The 20,807-nt window shown below is 42.9% G+C and overlaps 1 protein-coding gene across 4 annotated transcripts in view; it reads right to left on the reverse strand.

Annotated features, from left to right (window-relative positions):
• Window positions 1–2,338: 2,338 nt before the first annotated feature.
• The window catches only part of LOC135541787 (probable E3 ubiquitin-protein ligase HECTD4), a 74,103-nt gene continuing 55,634 nt past the window's right edge, over window positions 2,339–20,807 (reverse strand). For all 4 annotated transcript variants that reach the window (XM_064968193.1, XM_064968176.1, XM_064968185.1 and 1 more), the window contains exons 61-75: window positions 20,549–20,756; window positions 20,233–20,456; window positions 19,935–20,080; window positions 19,406–19,506; window positions 14,308–14,431; window positions 13,762–13,952; window positions 13,434–13,580; window positions 9,311–9,430; window positions 9,063–9,218; window positions 8,865–8,968; window positions 8,383–8,604; window positions 6,843–7,009; window positions 6,415–6,610; window positions 4,863–5,085; window positions 2,339–4,053 (exon numbers count right to left, since the gene is read on the reverse strand). In XM_064968193.1, coding sequence (XP_064824265.1) covers window positions 3,917–4,053; window positions 4,863–5,085; window positions 6,415–6,610; window positions 6,843–7,009; window positions 8,383–8,604; window positions 8,865–8,968; window positions 9,063–9,218; window positions 9,311–9,430; window positions 13,434–13,580; window positions 13,762–13,952; window positions 14,308–14,431; window positions 19,406–19,506; window positions 19,935–20,080; window positions 20,233–20,456; window positions 20,549–20,756 — 2,466 coding nt within the window. In that variant the 3' untranslated portion in view covers window positions 2,339–3,916. The remainder of the gene's footprint in view (window positions 4,054–4,862; window positions 5,086–6,414; window positions 6,611–6,842; window positions 7,010–8,382; window positions 8,605–8,864; window positions 8,969–9,062; window positions 9,219–9,310; window positions 9,431–13,433; window positions 13,581–13,761; window positions 13,953–14,307; window positions 14,432–19,405; window positions 19,507–19,934; window positions 20,081–20,232; window positions 20,457–20,548; window positions 20,757–20,807) is intronic.

The raw sequence follows: 20,807 nt of genomic DNA on the forward strand, positions 1-20,807 counted from the left end.
CCTTTGCTGTTGTTCTGGGATTGGTTTGCACTTTTTGCACTAAAGTGCGTTCATCTCTAGGAGACAGAATGCATCTCCTTCCTGAGCGGTATGACGGCTGTGTGGTCCCACGGTGCTATACTTGCGTACTATTGTTTGTACAGAGAAATGTGGTACCTTCAGGCGTTTGGAAATTGCTCCCAAGGATGAACCAGACTTGTGGAGGTCTACAATTATTTTTCTGAGGTCTTGGCTGATTTCTTTTGATTTTCCCATGATATCAAGAAAAGAGGCACTGAGTTTGAAGGTAAGCCTTGAAATACATCCACAGGCACACCTCCAATTGACTCAAATGATGTTAATTAGCCTATCAGAAGCTTCTAAAGCCATGACATAATTTTCTGGAATTTTCCAAGCTGTTTAAAGGCAGTCAACTTTGTGTGTGTAAACTTCTGACCCACTGGAATTGTGATACAGTGAGTTAGTTATAAGTATCATGCACAAATTATGCCAAATGTTCAGTTGGGTCTGGATGGTTACACTTAGTGAGAATGTGCTTTGGCCAGGTCAGTACGGACCTTGTTGCTCCTCTAATCCTATGGGTCCCTGCCTGAGATGACGGAATACGCTGGAAGTCAAACTTTTTCCCCCTCCCTCAACCAATTGGCCGGTCAGAGGTCTGTGACCCAGTTATCTTTCCTCATTGGCTGGCAGGTCGTTAAAAAGGAGGCAGCAGGCCCTGGGTCTTGAGGTGATCAGCCAACTGTGAAAGAGGCCCTCTGATGTCAGGTTTCCTTCCCCCTTTCAAATGAACCAAACTACCTTAAGAGTCCCGGCACAAAACATTCTCAGAATTCCTAACATGCAGCCCAAGATACACGCAGTCTGGGCTTTATATAGCATGCAACAGAGCACAATATGTAGCGTACCAAAGGGTGGAGTGGGGGTGACAGTTGTCAGACAGGCACAGATCCAGCTGGAACTGGCCTCGCACTTGCTGCTCTGAAAAGGTGTCTGGTTTATTTTGCATGCTTGGGTGATGTAACACGTGTTGGGACTAGCTAGGGCCCTTAGATAAAACACACAGCAGAAGGATGGCAATAAGGAAGCAGAGTAGCCAGCTTCATCTGTCATGGTCAGCACCCAGTCTTTCACACAATGGTCTGTGGGGACATAAGATAACCAGATCCTTTACCGAAAGGGTTTTGAAAGATAAACTCTTGAGGTTTTGTTGATGTGTGAAGAAAAGCATCACAATTTATCTGTCTGGCTATTTTTTGGCAAACACACATTTGAGCAAAGACTGTCAGATTAAATAGATTTACACTGTGATTAAATGCCAGTGAATGTGACTGGGGGAAAAAAACACTCAAATAGAATAAATTATAATATATAAAATACTGACAAACCTTTTGACCTCCTTGGGATCGTCGGGGCATCCACCATGGCTCTCCACTTCAACTTTTTCAGCCCGAGGGCTTTTGCCTCTTGCCAGGATGTTCTCTTTCCATGTGGGTTGTCGTCCAGCGCCTGTCTTATGTTTGTTTAAATTTTCATGTGTGTGTCCTGACAAGTGCAATAAGTCAACAAAACATGCTTACATCAAGACATGTTTTATTGTGACACAGAAATCTCAAACTCCATCTTATCCTTTACCCCTGTATAGTCCATTTTAAAGATCTGTGTTATGTTTGATGTGCAGAGGTAAGACAGTAAAAGTTAATTTAATGCAACCATAAATAATTGTAATAAATATCAAGTAAATGTACAGAACACATTTTCTTATCTCAACACCTCTTCGTATGAATGTCCTTTGTAATGGTCTGTTCTACTCCTCCAAAAGAGGTCGGAATAGAAGGAGCGTCCTTGTTAGCAGCGATTTACCCTTTAAAAGAACAAAACCAAAACTAAATTGGCAAGCAATCCAAACATCCATCTCAAATATTTTGCGGTAACTGTTGTGTTCTTCAGGTCCCGTCCAAGTCAAACGGCTGTTTTACTCACACAAGAAAACATGTTTCACCATGGTGTAGAAGAGAATGAGTGATAGAATCCATCTGAGTTACAAGACATCAGGGCCGGACGACTGCATTTGGGGCCCCGGGGAAACCAACGTCCCCAAAAACATAATGCATTTCAACACAGTAAGCCATGGTGCAGAGAAAAATGTGCAGTTTTATAATGATATTCTACACATTTTGTTATGAGGCTAAGATTTTTTTTGCAGAGTTAAAGCGAATTTCCTGCAATTCTACACTTTTTGCCAAGGGGCTAAGGTAAGATTTTCCCATTTTAAAGCTAATTTCCTGCAATTCTACACATTTTGCTATCATATGCTATTTTTTGGGGGGGTTGCCCGTTAGGGAATCCGGCCCTGCAAGACATTAAGGTGATATATTACTGGTAATTTCAAAATTTGTAAAAAATTAAAAACCAACAAACTGGATATCCAATAAAGAATATCCTAGTTAGCTCATTTTTAAATAATAATTTTCCCTGGAAGAATAGTGCAGAAAAAAAATAAATAATAATAATTGGTGAAGTGATGCAACAATTTAAAAAAACTGCCATCAAATATAACGTAGAAGTATATTTACATTTTTTCTTTACACAGCTAAACATTTTGGTTATGGGTAAAATAAAACAAAAAAACAAACAGAAATCCTGCTCATTCATCACAGGAAATCTATAAAAAGGCAAAATGAAAGTGAATTCGACCCCCTGGTGTGTGTATTGTGTGTTGGGCAAGGGGAGTCAGCCCACATTCAGTAGCAGTAGCACACAAGCAGCTCAGGAGAACATCTCTCTCTCATTTCACAAAGAAACACAGGTTTCGCAACCTGAAATGGAAGTATAGGAGATCTGGAAACACAGAAGGCCAGATCTGGCAACCAGGTAGAGCTTTAGTCTGGTAGTCCAGCTTCAGTGTACGTGACCTTACCCTTCTGCCACAGCTACTAGGATACCTTAATTAAACTCAAAACTGCAACTTAATAGATTAAAATGACTTTTTACATGACTTATATACCCTCTTTATAGATTTGAATAAAATATATTCACCGTATAATATAGGCAGATAGCTAGTTTTGTCCTTTAGCAGTCCAACTTTACAGGCAGTAACTATATAATGTCCTATACAGCGCTTGTCAAGGTTTTGAATGCAGAGAGCTGAACTGGTAATAAATAGGCAGCATCATAGTAGTCCACTTAATATCTAAAATTAACTCTAACATCAAACAATACTCAACTCTTGCTTCCAGAAGAATATTTGGGGTTCCCTTTTCACACAGAGCCTCCCTCTCCCCTTTTTGAGGAAGTACTGCTTGTGGTAAAGGCATGCCTTAGAAAGATAGACCCCTCTGGTAGTGAGTGGGAGGGGAACTGTAAGGACCTCTGAAAGAGAAGGAGGATAGGAAGAATAAAGAAAAGTGAGGGGAAATAAGGTGGAAGAGATTAACTTCCCCAATAAACAATAATGGTATGTGCCCTGTCACAGCTCCCTCCCACTCGGTGTAGTAATCAAAGAGTTACCTCAATGTCACTCTAAAACTCAGTGCAACCAGAAGAGACACCAACATCAGTGTCAAGGCAAGTGGGGCTGAACTCCCCTACATCAGGTCTGAAAACATGAGTCAAAACACACTCCTGAAAGGCTCAACCTGATTACAATGTTATTGAAATGAAGCGCTGGTACAAAGCCAAACATAAAACAAGCCGAGAAAGGAAAAGCTTCAGTGTGTTCTTGGTAAAGCAGGCTGGCCTTCTGTTCTGTGGGTAGTCCCAGCTGAAGGTCCAGGAGAGGGCGGAGGTAAAGGTGGGCGGGGGATGGGGATGGGGATGGGTGATGAAAGGGTGGGGCTGTATGGGTAAGAAATAGTAGGGTTGGTGTTGAAGCTGCATTTATATGGAGGTGGTGTACTCCATCCATCAGGTCCCTTTAGCCGCTGAGAGGGTCCTCACGGTAGTGGATGGAGTAGCGCAGCTTCTCCAGCATCACATCCAGGGAGCTGTACTGGGGCAGCTTCACCATAAACATACAGGTCTCCACCCGGATGTAGCGAGAGTCTGGCGAACCTGGAAACCACACAAATAGGTAAACATACTGTAGGAAGAAAAAGCAGCTTAAACATTAAAAGGAGCAACATGTAATATTTTAGGCCTAAATTGTATTTCTTCATGGATTTCGCAGGTGGAAATGTCACATGTATAATATAACCTTTAACAAATGTAACATCTCAAGTGCACTTCTACCATGTTCACATTAATCTGCAGAGAGTATTATGTAGTCTAGAAAGTTATTTTCAATCAATTCCATGTTCTCCACGTCAATAATGGCCCATACCTCTAATCATTCATTTTTTATTCAACCTTTACTTAACTAAGCAAGTCAGTTAAGAACAAATTCGTATTTACAATGACAGCCTACCCCGGACAAACCCGCCCCTAACCCAGAAGCTACATGTGCTCTAATCTAAAATGTGCAGTTCATACTGCTGTGATTGGAGTCTGACTTGGTGTAAAATGTTTTTGGGAGTCGTGTCCAAAATTGTGGGGTAAAAAGTCCTTTGAGCAGTTCCAAAAATCTTCATTGGAGCCTGATAAACTACAAGGCGAAAAACAGTTCCCTTACTTGAAGCCTATACAGTAGGCCTAATACACACAGCAGAGTTGTGAGGTCATTCGTTTTAAGAAAACCGCTCTGTATCTTCTCCCCATAGAACAACCCCTACTAATCTCCAGACATAATAAATCCAGGAAGGGTAAAAAATAGCAAACAAAATGTTCAATAATTCCAAGGTTTGAAGACAACAAATCAGATAGCAACACGAGTGACTGACTTGTATCTCTCTGTGACACACACATTGACTTTTCCCAGCACTTACCTGCTGCCCCTTCCGAAGGGGCAATCTTCATGGGGTAGGGGGGTACGTGGGCGGTGTCCGGGCCCCCGTCCTTGCAGGGGCAGGTAAAGGGGATGCGCTCCTGGTTGCAGGCAAACTTTATGAACTTGCAGAGCTCCTCCTGGGTGAACATCTCCAGGGCCGTCCAGAAGAACTCAATGTGCTGGTCTGTCTCCATCAGACCCACCTGGTACATGGTGTGGGCCTACGAAGGGAGAGATAACAAGGGTTCAGGCAAAAGGGCCAATGATGAGACTCTCCTAGGTAAAGACATTCACTATTACTGCCCTCCAAAAATATAGTGATTTCTTCTCATTACTCTATACCGAGACCAGGGTAAAAAAATAAAAATAATTGTAGCACTGGTGCTCCTAACTTAGAGAAGTTAGGAGCACCACAAAATGTAGGAGCACCAGAAAAGTCTTTTTTTTTTTAATTGATTGAGATACAGCCGACATTGGGCCTATATGAATCCTGCTTACTTTTAAAGCACATCTCCCAATGAAAATATCAATTTTCCTTTCTTTCTGTGCCACCAAAAGTTTGCATATACTTGTAAAAGTTACCAGCGCTGCACGATATGGGCAAAAAAATAGAACTGATTTTTTTAACCAAATATTGCGATTTGATTTGCGATATAGATCAAAACACTTGCGTGAACTGTTGAAATCATAGAATTAAAATGCTTATTCTAATTCTATGGTTGGTGTTGTTTGGCATGACAACAAATGAAAAAGCCAGATAGGAGGGTAGGAACCAAATTGTTGGTCAGTGTTTCCCAGGGGGCTCTAAACACATTTGAATAGATTTTGCATTTAGACAAACATTTTAGAATAATAATAATCAGATTGAAAACATGCCGTTCCACAAACACACTGATCTACACCACCACCGGTAGCAACCTGTATTAGAGCTAACATTTGCTTTGCACTAGCTAGTACATTTATCTCAATGGCATTTAGTTAGCCAAAAGCTAGTTAGCAATAAGCATTTGTGATTAGTACTATTTCAGGCACATGCCAACTAACAGAGATAGAGAACACATGTAGATTCATATTTAGAAGCAACTTGGAAAGCAGCATCATTCTTGTTTTGGAAAAATATATTGATTGCATAAAGAGACAACATGTTGAGAAAACAAACAGTAAGGAGTAACTGTGCTGGCTGCTTGACTGCCATGGGGCGGGGCTCATGTGTGTGGCCCAGGAACTGGAAGCAAGCAGCCGTGGGAGGCAGCCTGTCTTTTTTTAGCAGTTTAGAGAAGAGTGTTGCGGCCAAATATTGTCACGCATTGAATTTTTGTGGGACTTTCTGTAAGTCGCACTGGCGTCCCAAAATAAAACTACAGGTCGCACAGCAAAATATTTTGTCACATACGCAACCAAATTGGTCGCACTTTAGAGCCCTGGCTGTGACTATTACTTCTTACTGGTGGATAAGGATGAGGGCAGTGGAGTGTTGATTGGAGCGTCCTAGGGTTTCAGAAGGGGGTGTGTACAGCAGGTTTGAGGTGGCAGGTGTATGCGTCAGCTACCTTGAGGAACTCCAGGTTGATGTAGGGCAGGCCACAGGTTCGTAGCTCCACCTCCAGGGGGCTGAGCATGGTGAGGAGCTGCAGGGGGATGATGGAGCCCAGGCCCGCTCGCACCGCTGTCATACACTCCACATTCTGAAGCTCCTGCAGACGCAGGCCCCGCACTGCTCGCGCATACACATCCTTATTCTCCCAGCTACGCACGCACGCACACACACACACACACACACACACACACACACAGTGTAGAGGGATAGAGGGGTTAAACAGAGATAACACATTCTGTCAAAGTCAGAAAGTACTCTAGACTACATGAGCAAAATTATTTTTAGAGAAGAACTGATGGGTAAAGGGAATCATAGTACATCAACAGAGACCCATGTGAACTGAACAAATCGCCTGGCCATAGAGGCAGAATGTCCCTGTACCTGACACTGAGGTTGTGTCCCCCTTGGCACAGCTCCACCTCCTCTCCGGTCATGGTGATGTAGGTGAAGGTGCAGCAGGGCCGGCTGGGGGAGTCTGGGCTTTCTCCTGAGTGGTGCTGGGACGAGATCTCTGCACACAGGGCCTCCAGATCATCCTCCTCACTCACCTGGGGGGCAGAGGGCAAGGGTTGTGGAGAGGTCAATGGAACACTGACCTTGGGGACAAGAGGTGACAGTGGAATGGAGAAACTACAGTCTGGATGTGAACTGTAGAAAGCAGTGACCGTAGGGACAGTATAGAGTTACAGTAGAAAGGGATTGGTCAATAGGCTAGCTACTTGCTGAACCATGGAAAACCTGCTTCACCAGTTCTGATTAGTTGTTTAGATGATTAGATGAAGACTCATCTCTTCAGTGGGTCATATGATTGAGTGTCGTCTGGCCCAGGAGTGTGAAGGTGAACGGAAAGGCTCTGGCGCCACGAACTGCCCTTGCTGTCTCTGCCTGACCGGTTCCCCTCTTTCAACTGGGATTCTCTGACTCTAACCCTATTACAGGGGCTGAGTCACTGGCTTACTGGTGCTCTTTCATGCCGTCCCTAGGAGGGGTGAGTCACTTGAGTGGGTTGAGTCACTGATGTGATCTTCCTGTCTGGGTTGGCGCCCCCCTTGGGTTGTTCCGTGGCGGAGATCTTTGTGGGCTATACTCGGCCTTGTCTCAGGATGGTAAGTTGGTGGTTGAAGATATCCCTCTCGTGGTGTGGGGGCTGTGCTTTGGCAAAGTGGGTGGGGTTATATCCTTCCTGTTTGGCCCTGTCTGGGGCTATCATCGGATGGGGCCACAGTGTCTCCTGACCCCTCCTGTCTCAACCTCCAGTATTTGTGCTGCAGTAGTTTATGTGTCGGGGGGCTAGGGTCAGTTTGTTATAACTGGAGTACTTCTCCTGTCTTATCCGGTGTCCTGTGTGAATTTAAGTATGCTCTCTCTAATTCTCTCTTTCGGAGGACCTGAGCCCTAGGACCATGCCTCAGGACTACCTGGCATGATGACTCCTTGCTGTCCCCAGTCCACTTGGCCGTGCTGCTGCTCCAGTTTCAACTGTTCTGCCTGCAGCTATGGAATCCTGACCAGTTCACCGGATGTGCTACCTGTCCCAGACCTATTATTTGACCATGCTGGTCATTTATGAACATTTGAACATATTGGCCATGTTCTGTTATAATCTCCACCTGGCACAGCCAGAAGAGGACTGGCCACCCCTCATAGCCTGGTTCCTCTCTAGGTTTCTTCCTAGGTTTTGGCCTTTCCTAGCCAACGTGCTTCAACACCTGCATTGCTTGCTGTTTGTGGTTTTAGGCTGGGTTTCTGTACAGCACTTTGAGATATCAGCTAATGTACGAAGGGCTATATAAATAAATTTGATTTGTTTCTGGTCAGAGCTTTCAAAATCACCCATCCTTTTTCCAGAAAGAGGAGTCACTACATTACACGTATCAATGACACTGCCCATATGACTGTCTATATGATGACTGTCTCTTACACTCTCAATCTTCTTGACGTAGTTGTATGTGAGCAGATCGGCCTCCTGCAGGTCCTGCTCTGGGTCCAGGGGCTCACCCACCAGGCCCTTCCAGAAGGAGCCCAGCAGGTCCAGGGGCAGGGGCACGTCTGCTCGGATGGCGATGCCCAACAGCTGGCCAAAGAAGTGCAGCAGCTGCTCCTCCGCATAGCTGATCGGACAGGGCGTCAGAATATACTTCCCCTTTGGAACAAATCGGCACAAAAGCACCACAATCAAGTTAGACCCTTCGAGCCTATCAGTAAAGCTGTGATCATTGCCCATGCAGTGCTCAACTGGTTTGCAATCTAGACATGGTTCATACTCCTAGTATATACTGTGGGGAGCAGGATTAATACAAATGTACACAAACTATTTGGACATTATTCTCTCCCTGGTGTTAAAATGGTGCTGCAACCAGGGCATACTGAGGGAGAAGGCAGATTGGCGTGTCACTACAGTACCTTGTTGCGGTTGGCTGCTACACTGGGACAGGGGAGCAGCAGGGAGAGGGCAGAGCTCTGGAGTTCCTTACACACTTGCCACAGGAAATGACGGAAAGAGCCGCCTGGGGAGACACAGAGGTCAGGGATCAACAGACAATGTTTCACCTGCAGTCTGATCCAAGCGGACAAAGTTAGGGGAAAAAGGTTAATACTAACTGGTGCCGTGGACCTCCTCTCCAGTGAAGCGAATGTTGAAGGCATAGGTGGGGTCTCCTCCGCTGGCCAGCTTCACACACAGCTGGGAGGAGGGCACACAGGCCAGCTGGCGTGCCGCCTGGCAGAAGTAGGTGTTCTCTGACGAAGGGATCTCTCCTGGAGAAGTACACACACCATCAACACTCAAAGTAGAGGGCATAATGTGAAAGAACTTAAAACAGGACTCTGGGCTTGCACTATGAGCTCACCTCCTACAATCTCCAGGGGGTCCAGTGTGATCTCGGGGGCAGCGTGGTCTGCAGTCCGCTGTACTGTGGCGTTCAGCACCTGGTTCATCACTATCACTTTGGTATCATAGAACACCAATCCTGCATAGAGATAGGGTGGAGGTAGAATGGGTGGAAGGTAAGCAAGCTTTAATCCAGTTCATATTAGATATTCAAGATTCAAACAAACACGATATTCCGAGATCCGACCCAGGACCAGAACAGGTCCGGGTCATAAATTCAGAATTTTGTCTCGTATTTGGTCTGATAAAATTACCATGAGCCTCGTGTATGTGCAAATCAAATTGATTTAACAACTGGACCCAATTGGCCCTGTACTCTGTTAATTTAGTGTTTGTGTGATGAGAACTGCCTTAGTGTCAGTCAATTGTAATTCAATAAAACATATAGCTTATGCCCAGCTGAAACTGGTTCCGGATGCTCACCTCATGTGTGCCTACTGCTGGGGGGATAGAAAGAAGACTAAAAGGGGCCTTGACCTAGGCTACTGTTGATTGCCAAGTGCTTTTTCATTGATGTAAAACCAAAAGTTAGAGAAGAAAGAGTAGAGTGAAAAGAAACCGACAAGGGGAATGTCCTCGGGGATGTTTTAATATTGTAGTGGACAAAGATGAGAAGAATATTGGTGCGGCCAAATGGACTGTGCACAACTTGCAATTCAGGTTTGATGCAATTTTCTACCTTTTATTTATTTTCGTATTTATTGTCAAATGTTTAGTCATTACTATCATCATCATCATTGTAAATAATTATTATTATTATAGGCCAATTTAATCATCTAAACAGTTCTCTAAATAGCCTACGCAAAAAGTGTTTTGTTTCATTTTGCTGAGACATTTTCATTGGCTAAATCATGTTCTGTATTTTTAAATTTTGTGCTTTGTATTTAGTTGAAGGTTAAAAGCAGGCTTGTTGTAAAATAAGTAGTAGTAGCCTATTGCTGTCATTTGTTAGGTAGGCCTACAGTAAGCAATCGCAGTTGTTGGTTATAGCCGCAATATAGGCCTAGCCTGTTAAAACCTTTTTGAAGGTTTTATTCTGTTGAGACATTTGTTGGCCAAATTAAGTTCCAGTTGTAATGTGTTTGCCGCAATATAATAGAATTACCAGTAGGCCCACTATGCTACTCGGATTCAAACCATGAAAAGGAAAAACCAAAAGATGCTAAACTTAATTGAATGCCACAATAAAATAACCTGTTCGTATTATATATAGTTAAGACACTTGGTGAAGGTTTGGTGTGCTATGGCTATCATTAGGCTTAACTACTGCAGGCCTGTGAAGGCAATGCGTGCGCAACAGCACTCCAACTGACTCTGACAGTTTCCCTTAATCTAACAAGATAATGCTCATCTTTGGACCCCTTGTCGTTTTCCATATTTTGTTAGTAAATTTTAGAATAAGGCTATAACCTAAATAGTTTTCCCCCCTCATCAATCTACACAGAATACCCCATAATGACAAAGCAAAAACAGGTTTTTAGAAATATTTGCTAATTTACTCCAAATAAAAACCGGAAATATTACACTTACATAAGTATTCAGACCTTTTAACTGTTGAAGCACCTTTAGCAGCGATTACAGCCTCAAGTCTTCTTGGGTATGTATGACACTACAAGCTTGGCACACCTGTCCAAAAGCCACTCCTGGCTCGTGTTGGCTGTGAGCTTAGGGTCGTTGTCCTGTTGAAGGTGAAACTTCACCCCAGTCTGAGGCCCTGAGCGCTCTGGAGCAGGTTTTCATTAAGAATCTCTGTACTTTGCTTCGTTCATCTTTTCCTCGATCCAGACTACTCTCCCAGTCCCTGCCGCTGAAAAACATCCCCACAGCATAATGCTGCCACCACCATGCTTCATGGTCAGAGTCTTTAGGTACCCTTTGGCAAACAAAAGCGGGCTTTCATGTGCCTTTTACTGAAGAGTGGCTTCCATCTGGCGTACTCTACCGTAAAGGCTTGATTGGCAGAGTGCTGCAGAGATTGTTGTCCTTCTGGAAGGTTCTCCCATCTCCACAGAGGAACGCTAGAGCTCTGCCAGAGTGACTATCGGGTTCTTGGTCACCTCTCTCAACAAGGTCCTTCTCCCTCGATTGCTCAGTTTGGCCCGGCAGCCAGCTTCAGGAAGAGTCTTTGTAGTTCTAAAAACTTCTTCCATTTAAGAATGATGGATGCCACTGTGTTCTTGGGGACCTTCAATGCTGCAGAAATGTTTTGGTACCCATCCCCAGATCTGTGCCTTGACACAATCCTGTCTCGGAGTTCTACGGACAATTCCTTTGACCTCATGGCTTGGTTTTTGCGCTAGCATGCACTGTTAAATGTGAGACCTTATAGACAGGTGTGTGCCTTTCCGAATCATGTCAAATCAATTGAAATAACCACAGGTGGACTCCAAGTTGTAGAAACATCTCAAGTATGATCAATGGAAACAGGATGCACCTGAGCTCAATTCCGAGTCTCATTGCAAAGGGTCTGAATACTTATGTAAATAAGGTATTTAATTTTTGTATTTTTTTTGCATACAATTGCAAAAAATAATTGAAACCTGTTTTCGCTTTGTCATTATGGGTTATTGTGTGTAGATTAGCGAGGATTTTAATTTTAATTTATTCAATTTTAGAGTAAGTCTGTAACGTAACAAAATGTGGAAAAACTCAAGGGGTCTAAATAGTTTCGGAAGGCACTGTATGTACAGCAGTAGTAGCATATCTGAAAAGTATAAAGAAATCTGTCGATGTTGGGAACATAGCGCTGGCATACCTCCATCTGTACTCCATTGCCCTTAGCCCCCGCGAAAATCTAACTAACATAAAAAACATACATACATAAAAAATACCCATCAAAAGCGAGAGATATGTTATTTTTGCATGGGCCTGCATCTCAATAAACCACATCCACCGATATCGACCTTCCGCATCTGCGGTGAAAGGTGGCAGAGCAACTGTAGAGCGGTGTTTGTCAGACCTTGAGACATCTACGAAAATCGGTCTTCTCACAAAATCGCATGTAGCGTCCAAACAGTTTGGACTATTGAAAGTTTGGATTGAAAAACGAGACTCTCAAACACAGTTGTATTCTCTAGGACGCCCACAAGCCTCACAAGACTCGTCTGAAGGTCCCCAGTACCAGTTTAAAGTAATTATGGAAGTATATATGGAGATAGTTTAGAGCCTAAAATATGGGGATATTTCTCTTAGATATATGGCAGACACTTCAGAACAAACTTCCTTTAGATTTTGGGGGGGGGACTATCTGTTGTAGTTAATCTGTTATTCAATGTGTTTATGTTAGCTCATAGCAGTAATGCCATATTCAATGTTTCATCCAATAATTTTTTTAAATATATATATTTTTTTAGACCTTAGTGGGTCTTAAAATTCTAAATTAAATAGCAAAATAATCCTTGGTATGACCATCTTAAAACAATTCCATGTTCGCTTAGACCCCTCTCCCCCGGCTTAGGGTTGATATATATATTATTTTAAAATATGAATACCATATAGTCGACACTTATAATGCATGCAATGCCCTGATGCATTTAGTGGTCAGATCTCAGACAGCTGAACAATTATTGTTTTAGGGGAAAAAACAATAAGACTGAAGTTTTTAATATGGTACACATCAAAACAAGTATTTTTTAAAGACAATTAACTGTGGATATTTTGGCCAATATCGTATTTTTTATTGATGGCGCTGGCAGCACCCCGTTGGAGATTTCTTTCTCACACTTTTTCTACTCTCAGAGCCGAACAAGCACGGGTCTGTTTTCTGTGGTCCTTTTCGGAACATGTCGGACTGTCCTCGGGTCCATTTGGAACAGCTCTCCATTTAACTTTATTTATTTATGAGTATGGTGGGAAAGCTACGGATCCATTTTGGAACTTTTTGGACCCATGAAGACCTCTAGTTCATATGCCCCACCTAGAACCCCAGAGGCAGTCACAATATAAAACGTTTTAAAGATTTATCAACAGGTCAATGCCCTGATACAAAACCAGTCCTTAATACCAGTCCCACATACAGCACACTGTGTGCCTTTGACCTGACAAAGCTGTGCTGAGAAGTTATTGTTATGTGTGTGTGTCACCTTTGGCCCCACAGAGCAGTGCTGCGATGCTGTTCTGGTAGGTGTGTGTTTGTCTCAGCTCCACCAGCGGCAGGAAGAAACTCTCCAGGGTGTTGTTGAGAGACTGCAGTAGAGCAAAGCGTAGACGCAAGCTCTCCACAGGCACATCTACACACACGCACACACAGAGAGAAGGGAAATGTGAACACAGCAACACACATACCCATCCACACACCCACCCACTAACCATGTACATGTAAACACACACTCACAATCTCGTCTACTGACATTCGATACCATACAAACATGTAAACTGATGACGCGGTCTGTCAGTGAGTAGGTCACATACTGAGGAGACAGGCCACACGTGGATCAGCGATGTCACTGGGGTCCAGGTAGGCCTCGTGGGGGTGCAGCCTGGCAGGTGTGATGGCCAGGTGACCACACAGCCTGTTGATGTACTGAACCAACGCTACGTCCATCTCCAGACTCCACCTCCTACAGGCCTTCTGGGCGTGACGCGTGTCTATACAGGTACACCTGAAAACAGAAGAGTAGGGGAACAGCCACTAGATATGAAAAGACCCTCTTCATACATATGTCTTAATCTTACCCCAGCTGACATTCTCTGATTACGCACTGTACAGTGTAGTAGTGTGATGCAGATAAATATTGTCTTAGAGTACATCATGTGTAAACATGTGATGTGTTGACGTAACAGTCACAGTGTGTTCCATGCCCTGAATGTACACAACCTGCTCCAGTCATGTGTGTTCCGTTCCCCACTCAGCTAGGAATGTGACCTATCATCCCCAGGCTGCCTGCAGGGGCTTGGGGGGGTGATCTACCATAGGCTGACTGCAGGGGCTAGAAGGGGGTGTGTCACCAAGCTCACCTTTCAAAGTGGAGGTCGTAACCGCAGGCCAGAATGGCCCTCCACACGCTACGGATGTCCTGCTTGGCCCGGTCCACAGCAAACTTATGGAATCCCTCCAGAGTCAGGTACTTCTCCTCTGGGACTATGTCAGAGAGAGGGGCAAGGGAGGAGACAAGAAATATATAAAAATACACAAATTTGCACATCTATATTATAACTTGAGGGAAATCTTAACATACCTTAAGGGAACATTTTGACCTTCGCCATAGTTAGTTAGTGAAAGTCCATATTGCAAATGTGCGGTCCCTTACTAGACGTCCGAAAACGTTTGTAAAATTCACGGCGACGGGCCGTGCGGCAGGGCCGGATCTACCGGGAAGTCATCAAACGAACTCTCGGACATTCGGTTTCCATTTTATAAAATCATCAAATTTTTGTCATTTTTCCACTGTCCCGATAAATCCCACAAGAGGGCGAATGGAATCATATTGCAAATGTACAAAACGTCACGAATCACGACGTGGCCTTATCTCCAAAACGGAAAAGACTTCGAAGACGAAACTTGGTGAGAGTAGGTTTGGCATAATGGGCAGTTGGCCCCGAACAAGATGGTGTCTAGGCCCCAACGGTTTTTGAGTTATGGCCATTTTTCTGGGATTAAAGGTCCAAAATGAAAATAGAGCAATAATTTTTCCGCTTCACGTCAAAGTAAAGGAACCTACGGTGTCAATAAAAAAAAGAATCAGACATTTAACAATTATTGTTTAAGAGAAATCGTACAATGTCAAATTGGTGATGTTCAAAAATATATATATTTTTTTATAAACAGTTACAGATCCAGTTGCAGAGTGTTCATATGAATCTTTTTAAAGTGTGCTGCGGAGCTCTGCGAGATTTCTGTGATTTTCTGAAATAACACACACTCACTAAACCCTCCGTAAATAACTAAATAATAAATATTAATAGTTCTTAACCTCTCTGGGCAACCCGACGCGCTAGCGTCCCACCTTGCCAACAATAAATGCAAATGCGCTACGCCAAATGCTAATAGCACTCGTTAAAACTCAAACGTTCATTAAAACACACATGCAGGATACTCAATTCAAGCTACACTCGTTGTGAATCTAGCCAACAAGTCAGATTTTTAAAATGCTTTTCGGCAAAAGCATGAGAAGCTATTATCTGATAGCATGCAACACCCCAAAATACCTGAAGGGGATTATGGAACGCAGAAATAAAATATAAAACATTCATTACCTTTGACAAGCTTCTTTGTTGGCACTCCTATATGTCCCATAAACATCACAATTGGGTATTTTTTTCGATTAAAATCGGTCCTTGTATACCCAAAATGTCCATTTATGTAGACTGTGTGATCCAGGAAAAACACTGTTTATAAACGCAACGTTATTTTTTTAAATTAAAAAAGTTGCCTATAAACTTCGACAAAATACTTCAAACTACTTCTGTAATCCAACTTTAGGTATTAGTAAACGTTAATAAACGATCAAATTGATCACGGAGCAATCTGTATTCAATAGCAACAAGTTTGGAAAACGTAGTCCACTTCCATTTCTTCCTGCTGTGTACCCATCGAAAGGCTGTGCCTATTACTCATATGACCAACGATTTAGCTGCATAGAATTCACAGCACTGGCGACATCGTGTGGAAGCTGTAGGAACTGTAAGCCCATCGCTGTCTATTATACCTTGCAATAGACAATACAGAGACTGGCGGATTGATTTTTTCTTCGTCGATTTTGTGATCAGGTTTCCTTGCGATTCTGACCACGAAACACTTTCTGTTATAGTCACAGACATCATTTAACCAGTTTTAGAAACTTCAGAGTGTTTTCTATGCACACATACTAATCATATGCATATACTATATTCCTGGCATGAGTAGCAGGACGTTGAAATGTTGCACGATTTTTAACAGAATGTTGAAAAAAGTAGCCCGATCTCTAACAGGTTTTAACGTAAAGACTTAAAACTCAGGATTCTGTAAAGGCATACCCCAATCAGGATATGAGTTTATTTATAGCTTCCTGTGCCAACCGGAAGTGCCTTAAATGGTGTCATTGTGGCTGTTTTGAAGGGTTAAAATGGTCAGACCTTTTCAAAGCTTCATATGTGTGATTAGGCAACCCCCATGAACTGTAAATCAGTCATGACTCCCATAAAATTTCAAAGAAAAACTAAATCACACACACACACACAGCTTGGCAGGAGGGACCCATTGGGGTGCGTAGAGACAGACAGTGCCTGCAATAGTTACCTTTGTTCGAGCTAAAAAATAACCGTCAGACCTAGAGTTCTGAAACTTTAGAAACCTGTTCTAGACCTCAGGTCGATAGTGCGTGGTGAGTTAGGTGGCTCTAGAAGGTTCTCGGACCGAGAAACAGCCTCGTACATTTGCAATGACTTCAATTCATTTTGACCAAATGACGACATTTAGAAAAGTCTCAGAGACGCAAGACTAGGTGCATTGAAACTGGCTCGGCCCATAGAGACGGACCCCAATGTTTCTGTCTGATAGCTCATTCAAGGACCCCGTAGCAAGGCATGGAAAAAAGTGGATTTTCAGCACCAATTAGGGTCTTGCTCGGGCACCGAATGACCTATCGAGACGCAACTCGGGATTTGGGGTCGCCTCACATAGGCCTACACATAATGTCCGAACTGGACCCGCAGCTAGAACGTAACTATGTGTTTTACGTTTTTATTATGTTTTAAAACTGAAGGCGCTGTGAATTATGGGCCTGCTCTGAAATATGTGATAGTTGGCTTCTAAATTAGTTGGAAAAAGTGGGTTTGGTGTCAATTGGTATCAGTTTGGTGTCAGAATGACATCTAATTGACTGATGGACGGTGACTTGCTGGTGACTCTTGTCCATTTGCAATATGTGTAAACAGTGAGGTACCATCACCAAAGTGACATTCTGAAATCAACCCTAACGAGCAATGGAGAGGAACCAGAATCACTGCCCAGCCATCCCGAGTTCATCAGGCCAGTCAATTTTGCATTTCTGCAGGATTTTTGAGCATGACAAATTCGTGATGGTAAACGCCCATTGAAACATATTGCAAATGCACGTGCATTTGCAATATGATTCTATCGTGAAAAAAACATCACCAAATGGACATGATGAAATCAACACAACGAGTGATGGACATGATGAAATCAACACAACGAGTGATGGAAAGGAACAACTATCACTGCCCGGCCATCCTGTGTTCATCAGGCCAGTCAATTTAGCATTTCTGCAGGATTTTTGAGCACATCAAATTTCTTATGGCATTTGGCCAAAGAAAAAGTGACTTTGACTTCCTATGAAATCATATTGCAAATGGACAAAACATATGCCTTATGCACAAGTAAAAAAAAAAAAAAAAAAAGATAATAAAATATGACTAAAGTATGTTGATACAGTTCTTATACGTGTGTAATTGACACAAAATTCGAAAGAATTTCGAAAAAGGTCCAGAAAGCACTTTAAGGGTAAGATTTTGATTTTTTTCCCACTTTTTCTAAATTTTGCTTTTGGATGTTGAGACTTGTGTTGCATTTGCAATATGAAAAACCACGGTGTAGCGTGCTCGCCACCTGTTGGATGTTTAAAGTGTTACACCTGGCATTTGCAAGATGACATTTGCAATCAACCTTGAACGAAACGACGCCGAATTGAGTGGTATTGGACACTGTGTATATGGTTTGTCCAGTGCCAATGACTTCACATTCATTTTTGTCCATTTCAGGGGGGTGTTCCCTTATTGAGGATAGGGGGCAGTATTTTCACTTTAGATGAATTGCGTGCCCATAGTGAACTGCATCCTACTCTGTCCTAGATTGCTAATATATGCATATTAGTATTACTATTGGATAGAAAACACTCTGAAGTTTCTAAAACTGTTTGAATTATGTGAGTATAACAGAACTCATAGGGCAGGCAATCTTCCAAACAAGAAGTGAAATTCTGAATGTGGGTCAAATTTGACGTCATCGCCCCTTCCTTTCCAAACAAGATATGGATCTGGTAGCACCTCCTACGCCTTCCACTAGATGTCCTCATTCAGAAGACCGTGGAATGGAGCTTCTGGTGTGAACTTTGACCGAATGTGAGGGAAAATAGTCACGTCTTGGCAGAATGCAATTTCCCTGTGGCGCATTTCTCTGTGGGTGCCACCGTCGTTCCATTTGGCTGCAGATGAAAACGTATGATCCGGTTGGAACGTTATTGGGTATATATGAAAATAACATCCTGAAGATTGATTCTCTACTTTGTTTGACCAGTTTATTCGACCTGGAATATATCTTTTTGAAGTTTTCGTGCGAGTTGTCCTGGACCAGTGTCAGATTTTGGGCACGTGAGCTGAAAGTGATAGCAAATGCCGCTAATTGGACACTAGTATTGGACATTATGGAACAAAACAACAATTTATTGTGGAACTAGGACTCCTTGCACTGTATTCTGATGAAAGATCATCAAAGGTAAGGGAATATTTATGATGTAATTTCGTATTTCTGTTGACTCCAACATGGCGGAGAAATACTTTTACGTCTGAGTACTGTCTCAGATTATTGCATAGTAGGCTTTTTTCGTAACGTTTTTAAAAAATCTGACACAGCGGTTGCATTAAGAACCAGTGTATCTTTAATTATATGTAGAACATGTATCTTTAGTCAAAGTTTATGATGAGTATTTCTGTTATCTGGCGTAGCTTTCTATAATTCCTCCGGATATTTTGGAGGCATTTCTGAACATGGCGTCAATGTAAACCGAGATTTGTGGATATAAATATGCATATTATCGAACAAAACATTGTATTGTGTAACATGTCATATGAGTGTCATCTGATGAAGATTTTCAAAAGGTTAGTGATTCATTTTATCTCTAATCCTGCTTTTGTGACTAAAAAAATGTCTGTTTTTCCTTTGATTTGGTGGTGGTCTAACATAAATATATGTTGCGTTTCCGCTGTAAAACATTTTAAAAATCGGACAATGATGGGTAGATGAACAAGATGTTTATCTTTCATTTGCTGTATTGGCCCTGTTAATGTGTGAAAGCTAAATATTTCTAAAGAATAATGAGAGGGAACAGAGCGTCAGTACCTTCAGGCTTCTTGGCAGGAGATTTCTCTGTGTCCTTCTCATCAGGCCTGGATTTCTCAGGGGACTTGGGCTTCAGTACACTCTTCTCACTCAGTGCAGTCCTGATAGAGACATGGAAAGAAGTCAGGGACAGAGGCCAATGGAAAATGTCTGTCTAAATGAGTACTGACAAATGTCATGGATGACATGGCAGCATACTGAATGAATCTTGATATGATGATTATGCATAATAAGCCAACTTTAATCACTCTCCATTTTCCTTCTGTAAGTGGATGAAGAAACCACAGGGTATAGTCTTTATTGCAATTCTGTGTTCCTAAATATGAGAAGTTAATTTGAAAAACTCGCTATTTAAGTAACACATTTGAGCGTGGGAAGCGTTGAGAAAAGCATCTTAGGGGGAGTATAATTATTGAAACCCATTATTTTCTGCAATTACAAAGCCTCTAATTTAAAAGTGTGGGTGGAAACTATTTAGGAAAATGGCTTTCAGGGTGGCATTGTGTGTGTGGCGAGGGCTAAAATTCACCTGACGCTGTTGAGCACAGACTTCTCCTTGCTGGGTGGTTTGGTGATGGGTCTCTTGGTGCTCACCACCTTGACTACGTGCTGTTCCTTACCCACCTTGCTGTATTTGTTCTTGTTGGGCTTGGTGGTGCCATATTTACGCAGAATCTGTGGAACATATAGCAATGCTCAGACAAACATGGCTGCAGATGCATATAGATGTGAGTATGTGTGTAATCATGTGGATGAGGTCAATTAAGCATATAATATCTATATTTCAAGTTTGTGTGTTCAAGCACTCTCATGGGTGGTGTACCAACCTGCGTCAGTTGGTCCTCCAGCACCTTCTTAGGTGGCCGTATGTGAGTGAAGAAGACATGGAGGAGGTTTCCAGGGGTCTGGGAGTTGATCTGCTCCTTGCTCAGGTAGATGTCTGACACTTTGACAGGCTTGGCTGGCGTGAGGCTCAGCATCTGCTCTGAGTGGACACAACTCTTATAGATGTCCGTCAGTAGGTCTCGCGCACTTGGCACCAACTTGTCCCCTGGTAACACAGGAGGAGAAAAGATGACTCCTTTATCGGTATTGGTAGAGTACAGGTGGTTAAACATAGGTAGAGAGTATACTACTAACAACCTCTGAGAGACTTGTCCAGGAAGTAGTCCTCAAGGGCGGAGCTACCCTGTGTGTCAAACAGGCTTTGGTTGACACTGGAGGCTGTGAGGATCTCCTCATTAGTCAGCTCCATCAGCTCCTCCTCACCCTCCAGGGTGGATAAGCCAATTAAATCACTGCTGTTGAAGAGGCTAGCACGGATCTTCTCCACTTTGGCCCGGGCGCGAACCTACATTCAGCATATGCACAACAGAAAGACATGCAAGTCGGTCTCCATCAA

This window comes from Oncorhynchus masou, chromosome 1 (genome assembly GCF_036934945.1).
Source record: "Oncorhynchus masou masou isolate Uvic2021 chromosome 1, UVic_Omas_1.1, whole genome shotgun sequence".
Taxonomy (NCBI): domain Eukaryota; kingdom Metazoa; phylum Chordata; class Actinopteri; order Salmoniformes; family Salmonidae; genus Oncorhynchus; species Oncorhynchus masou.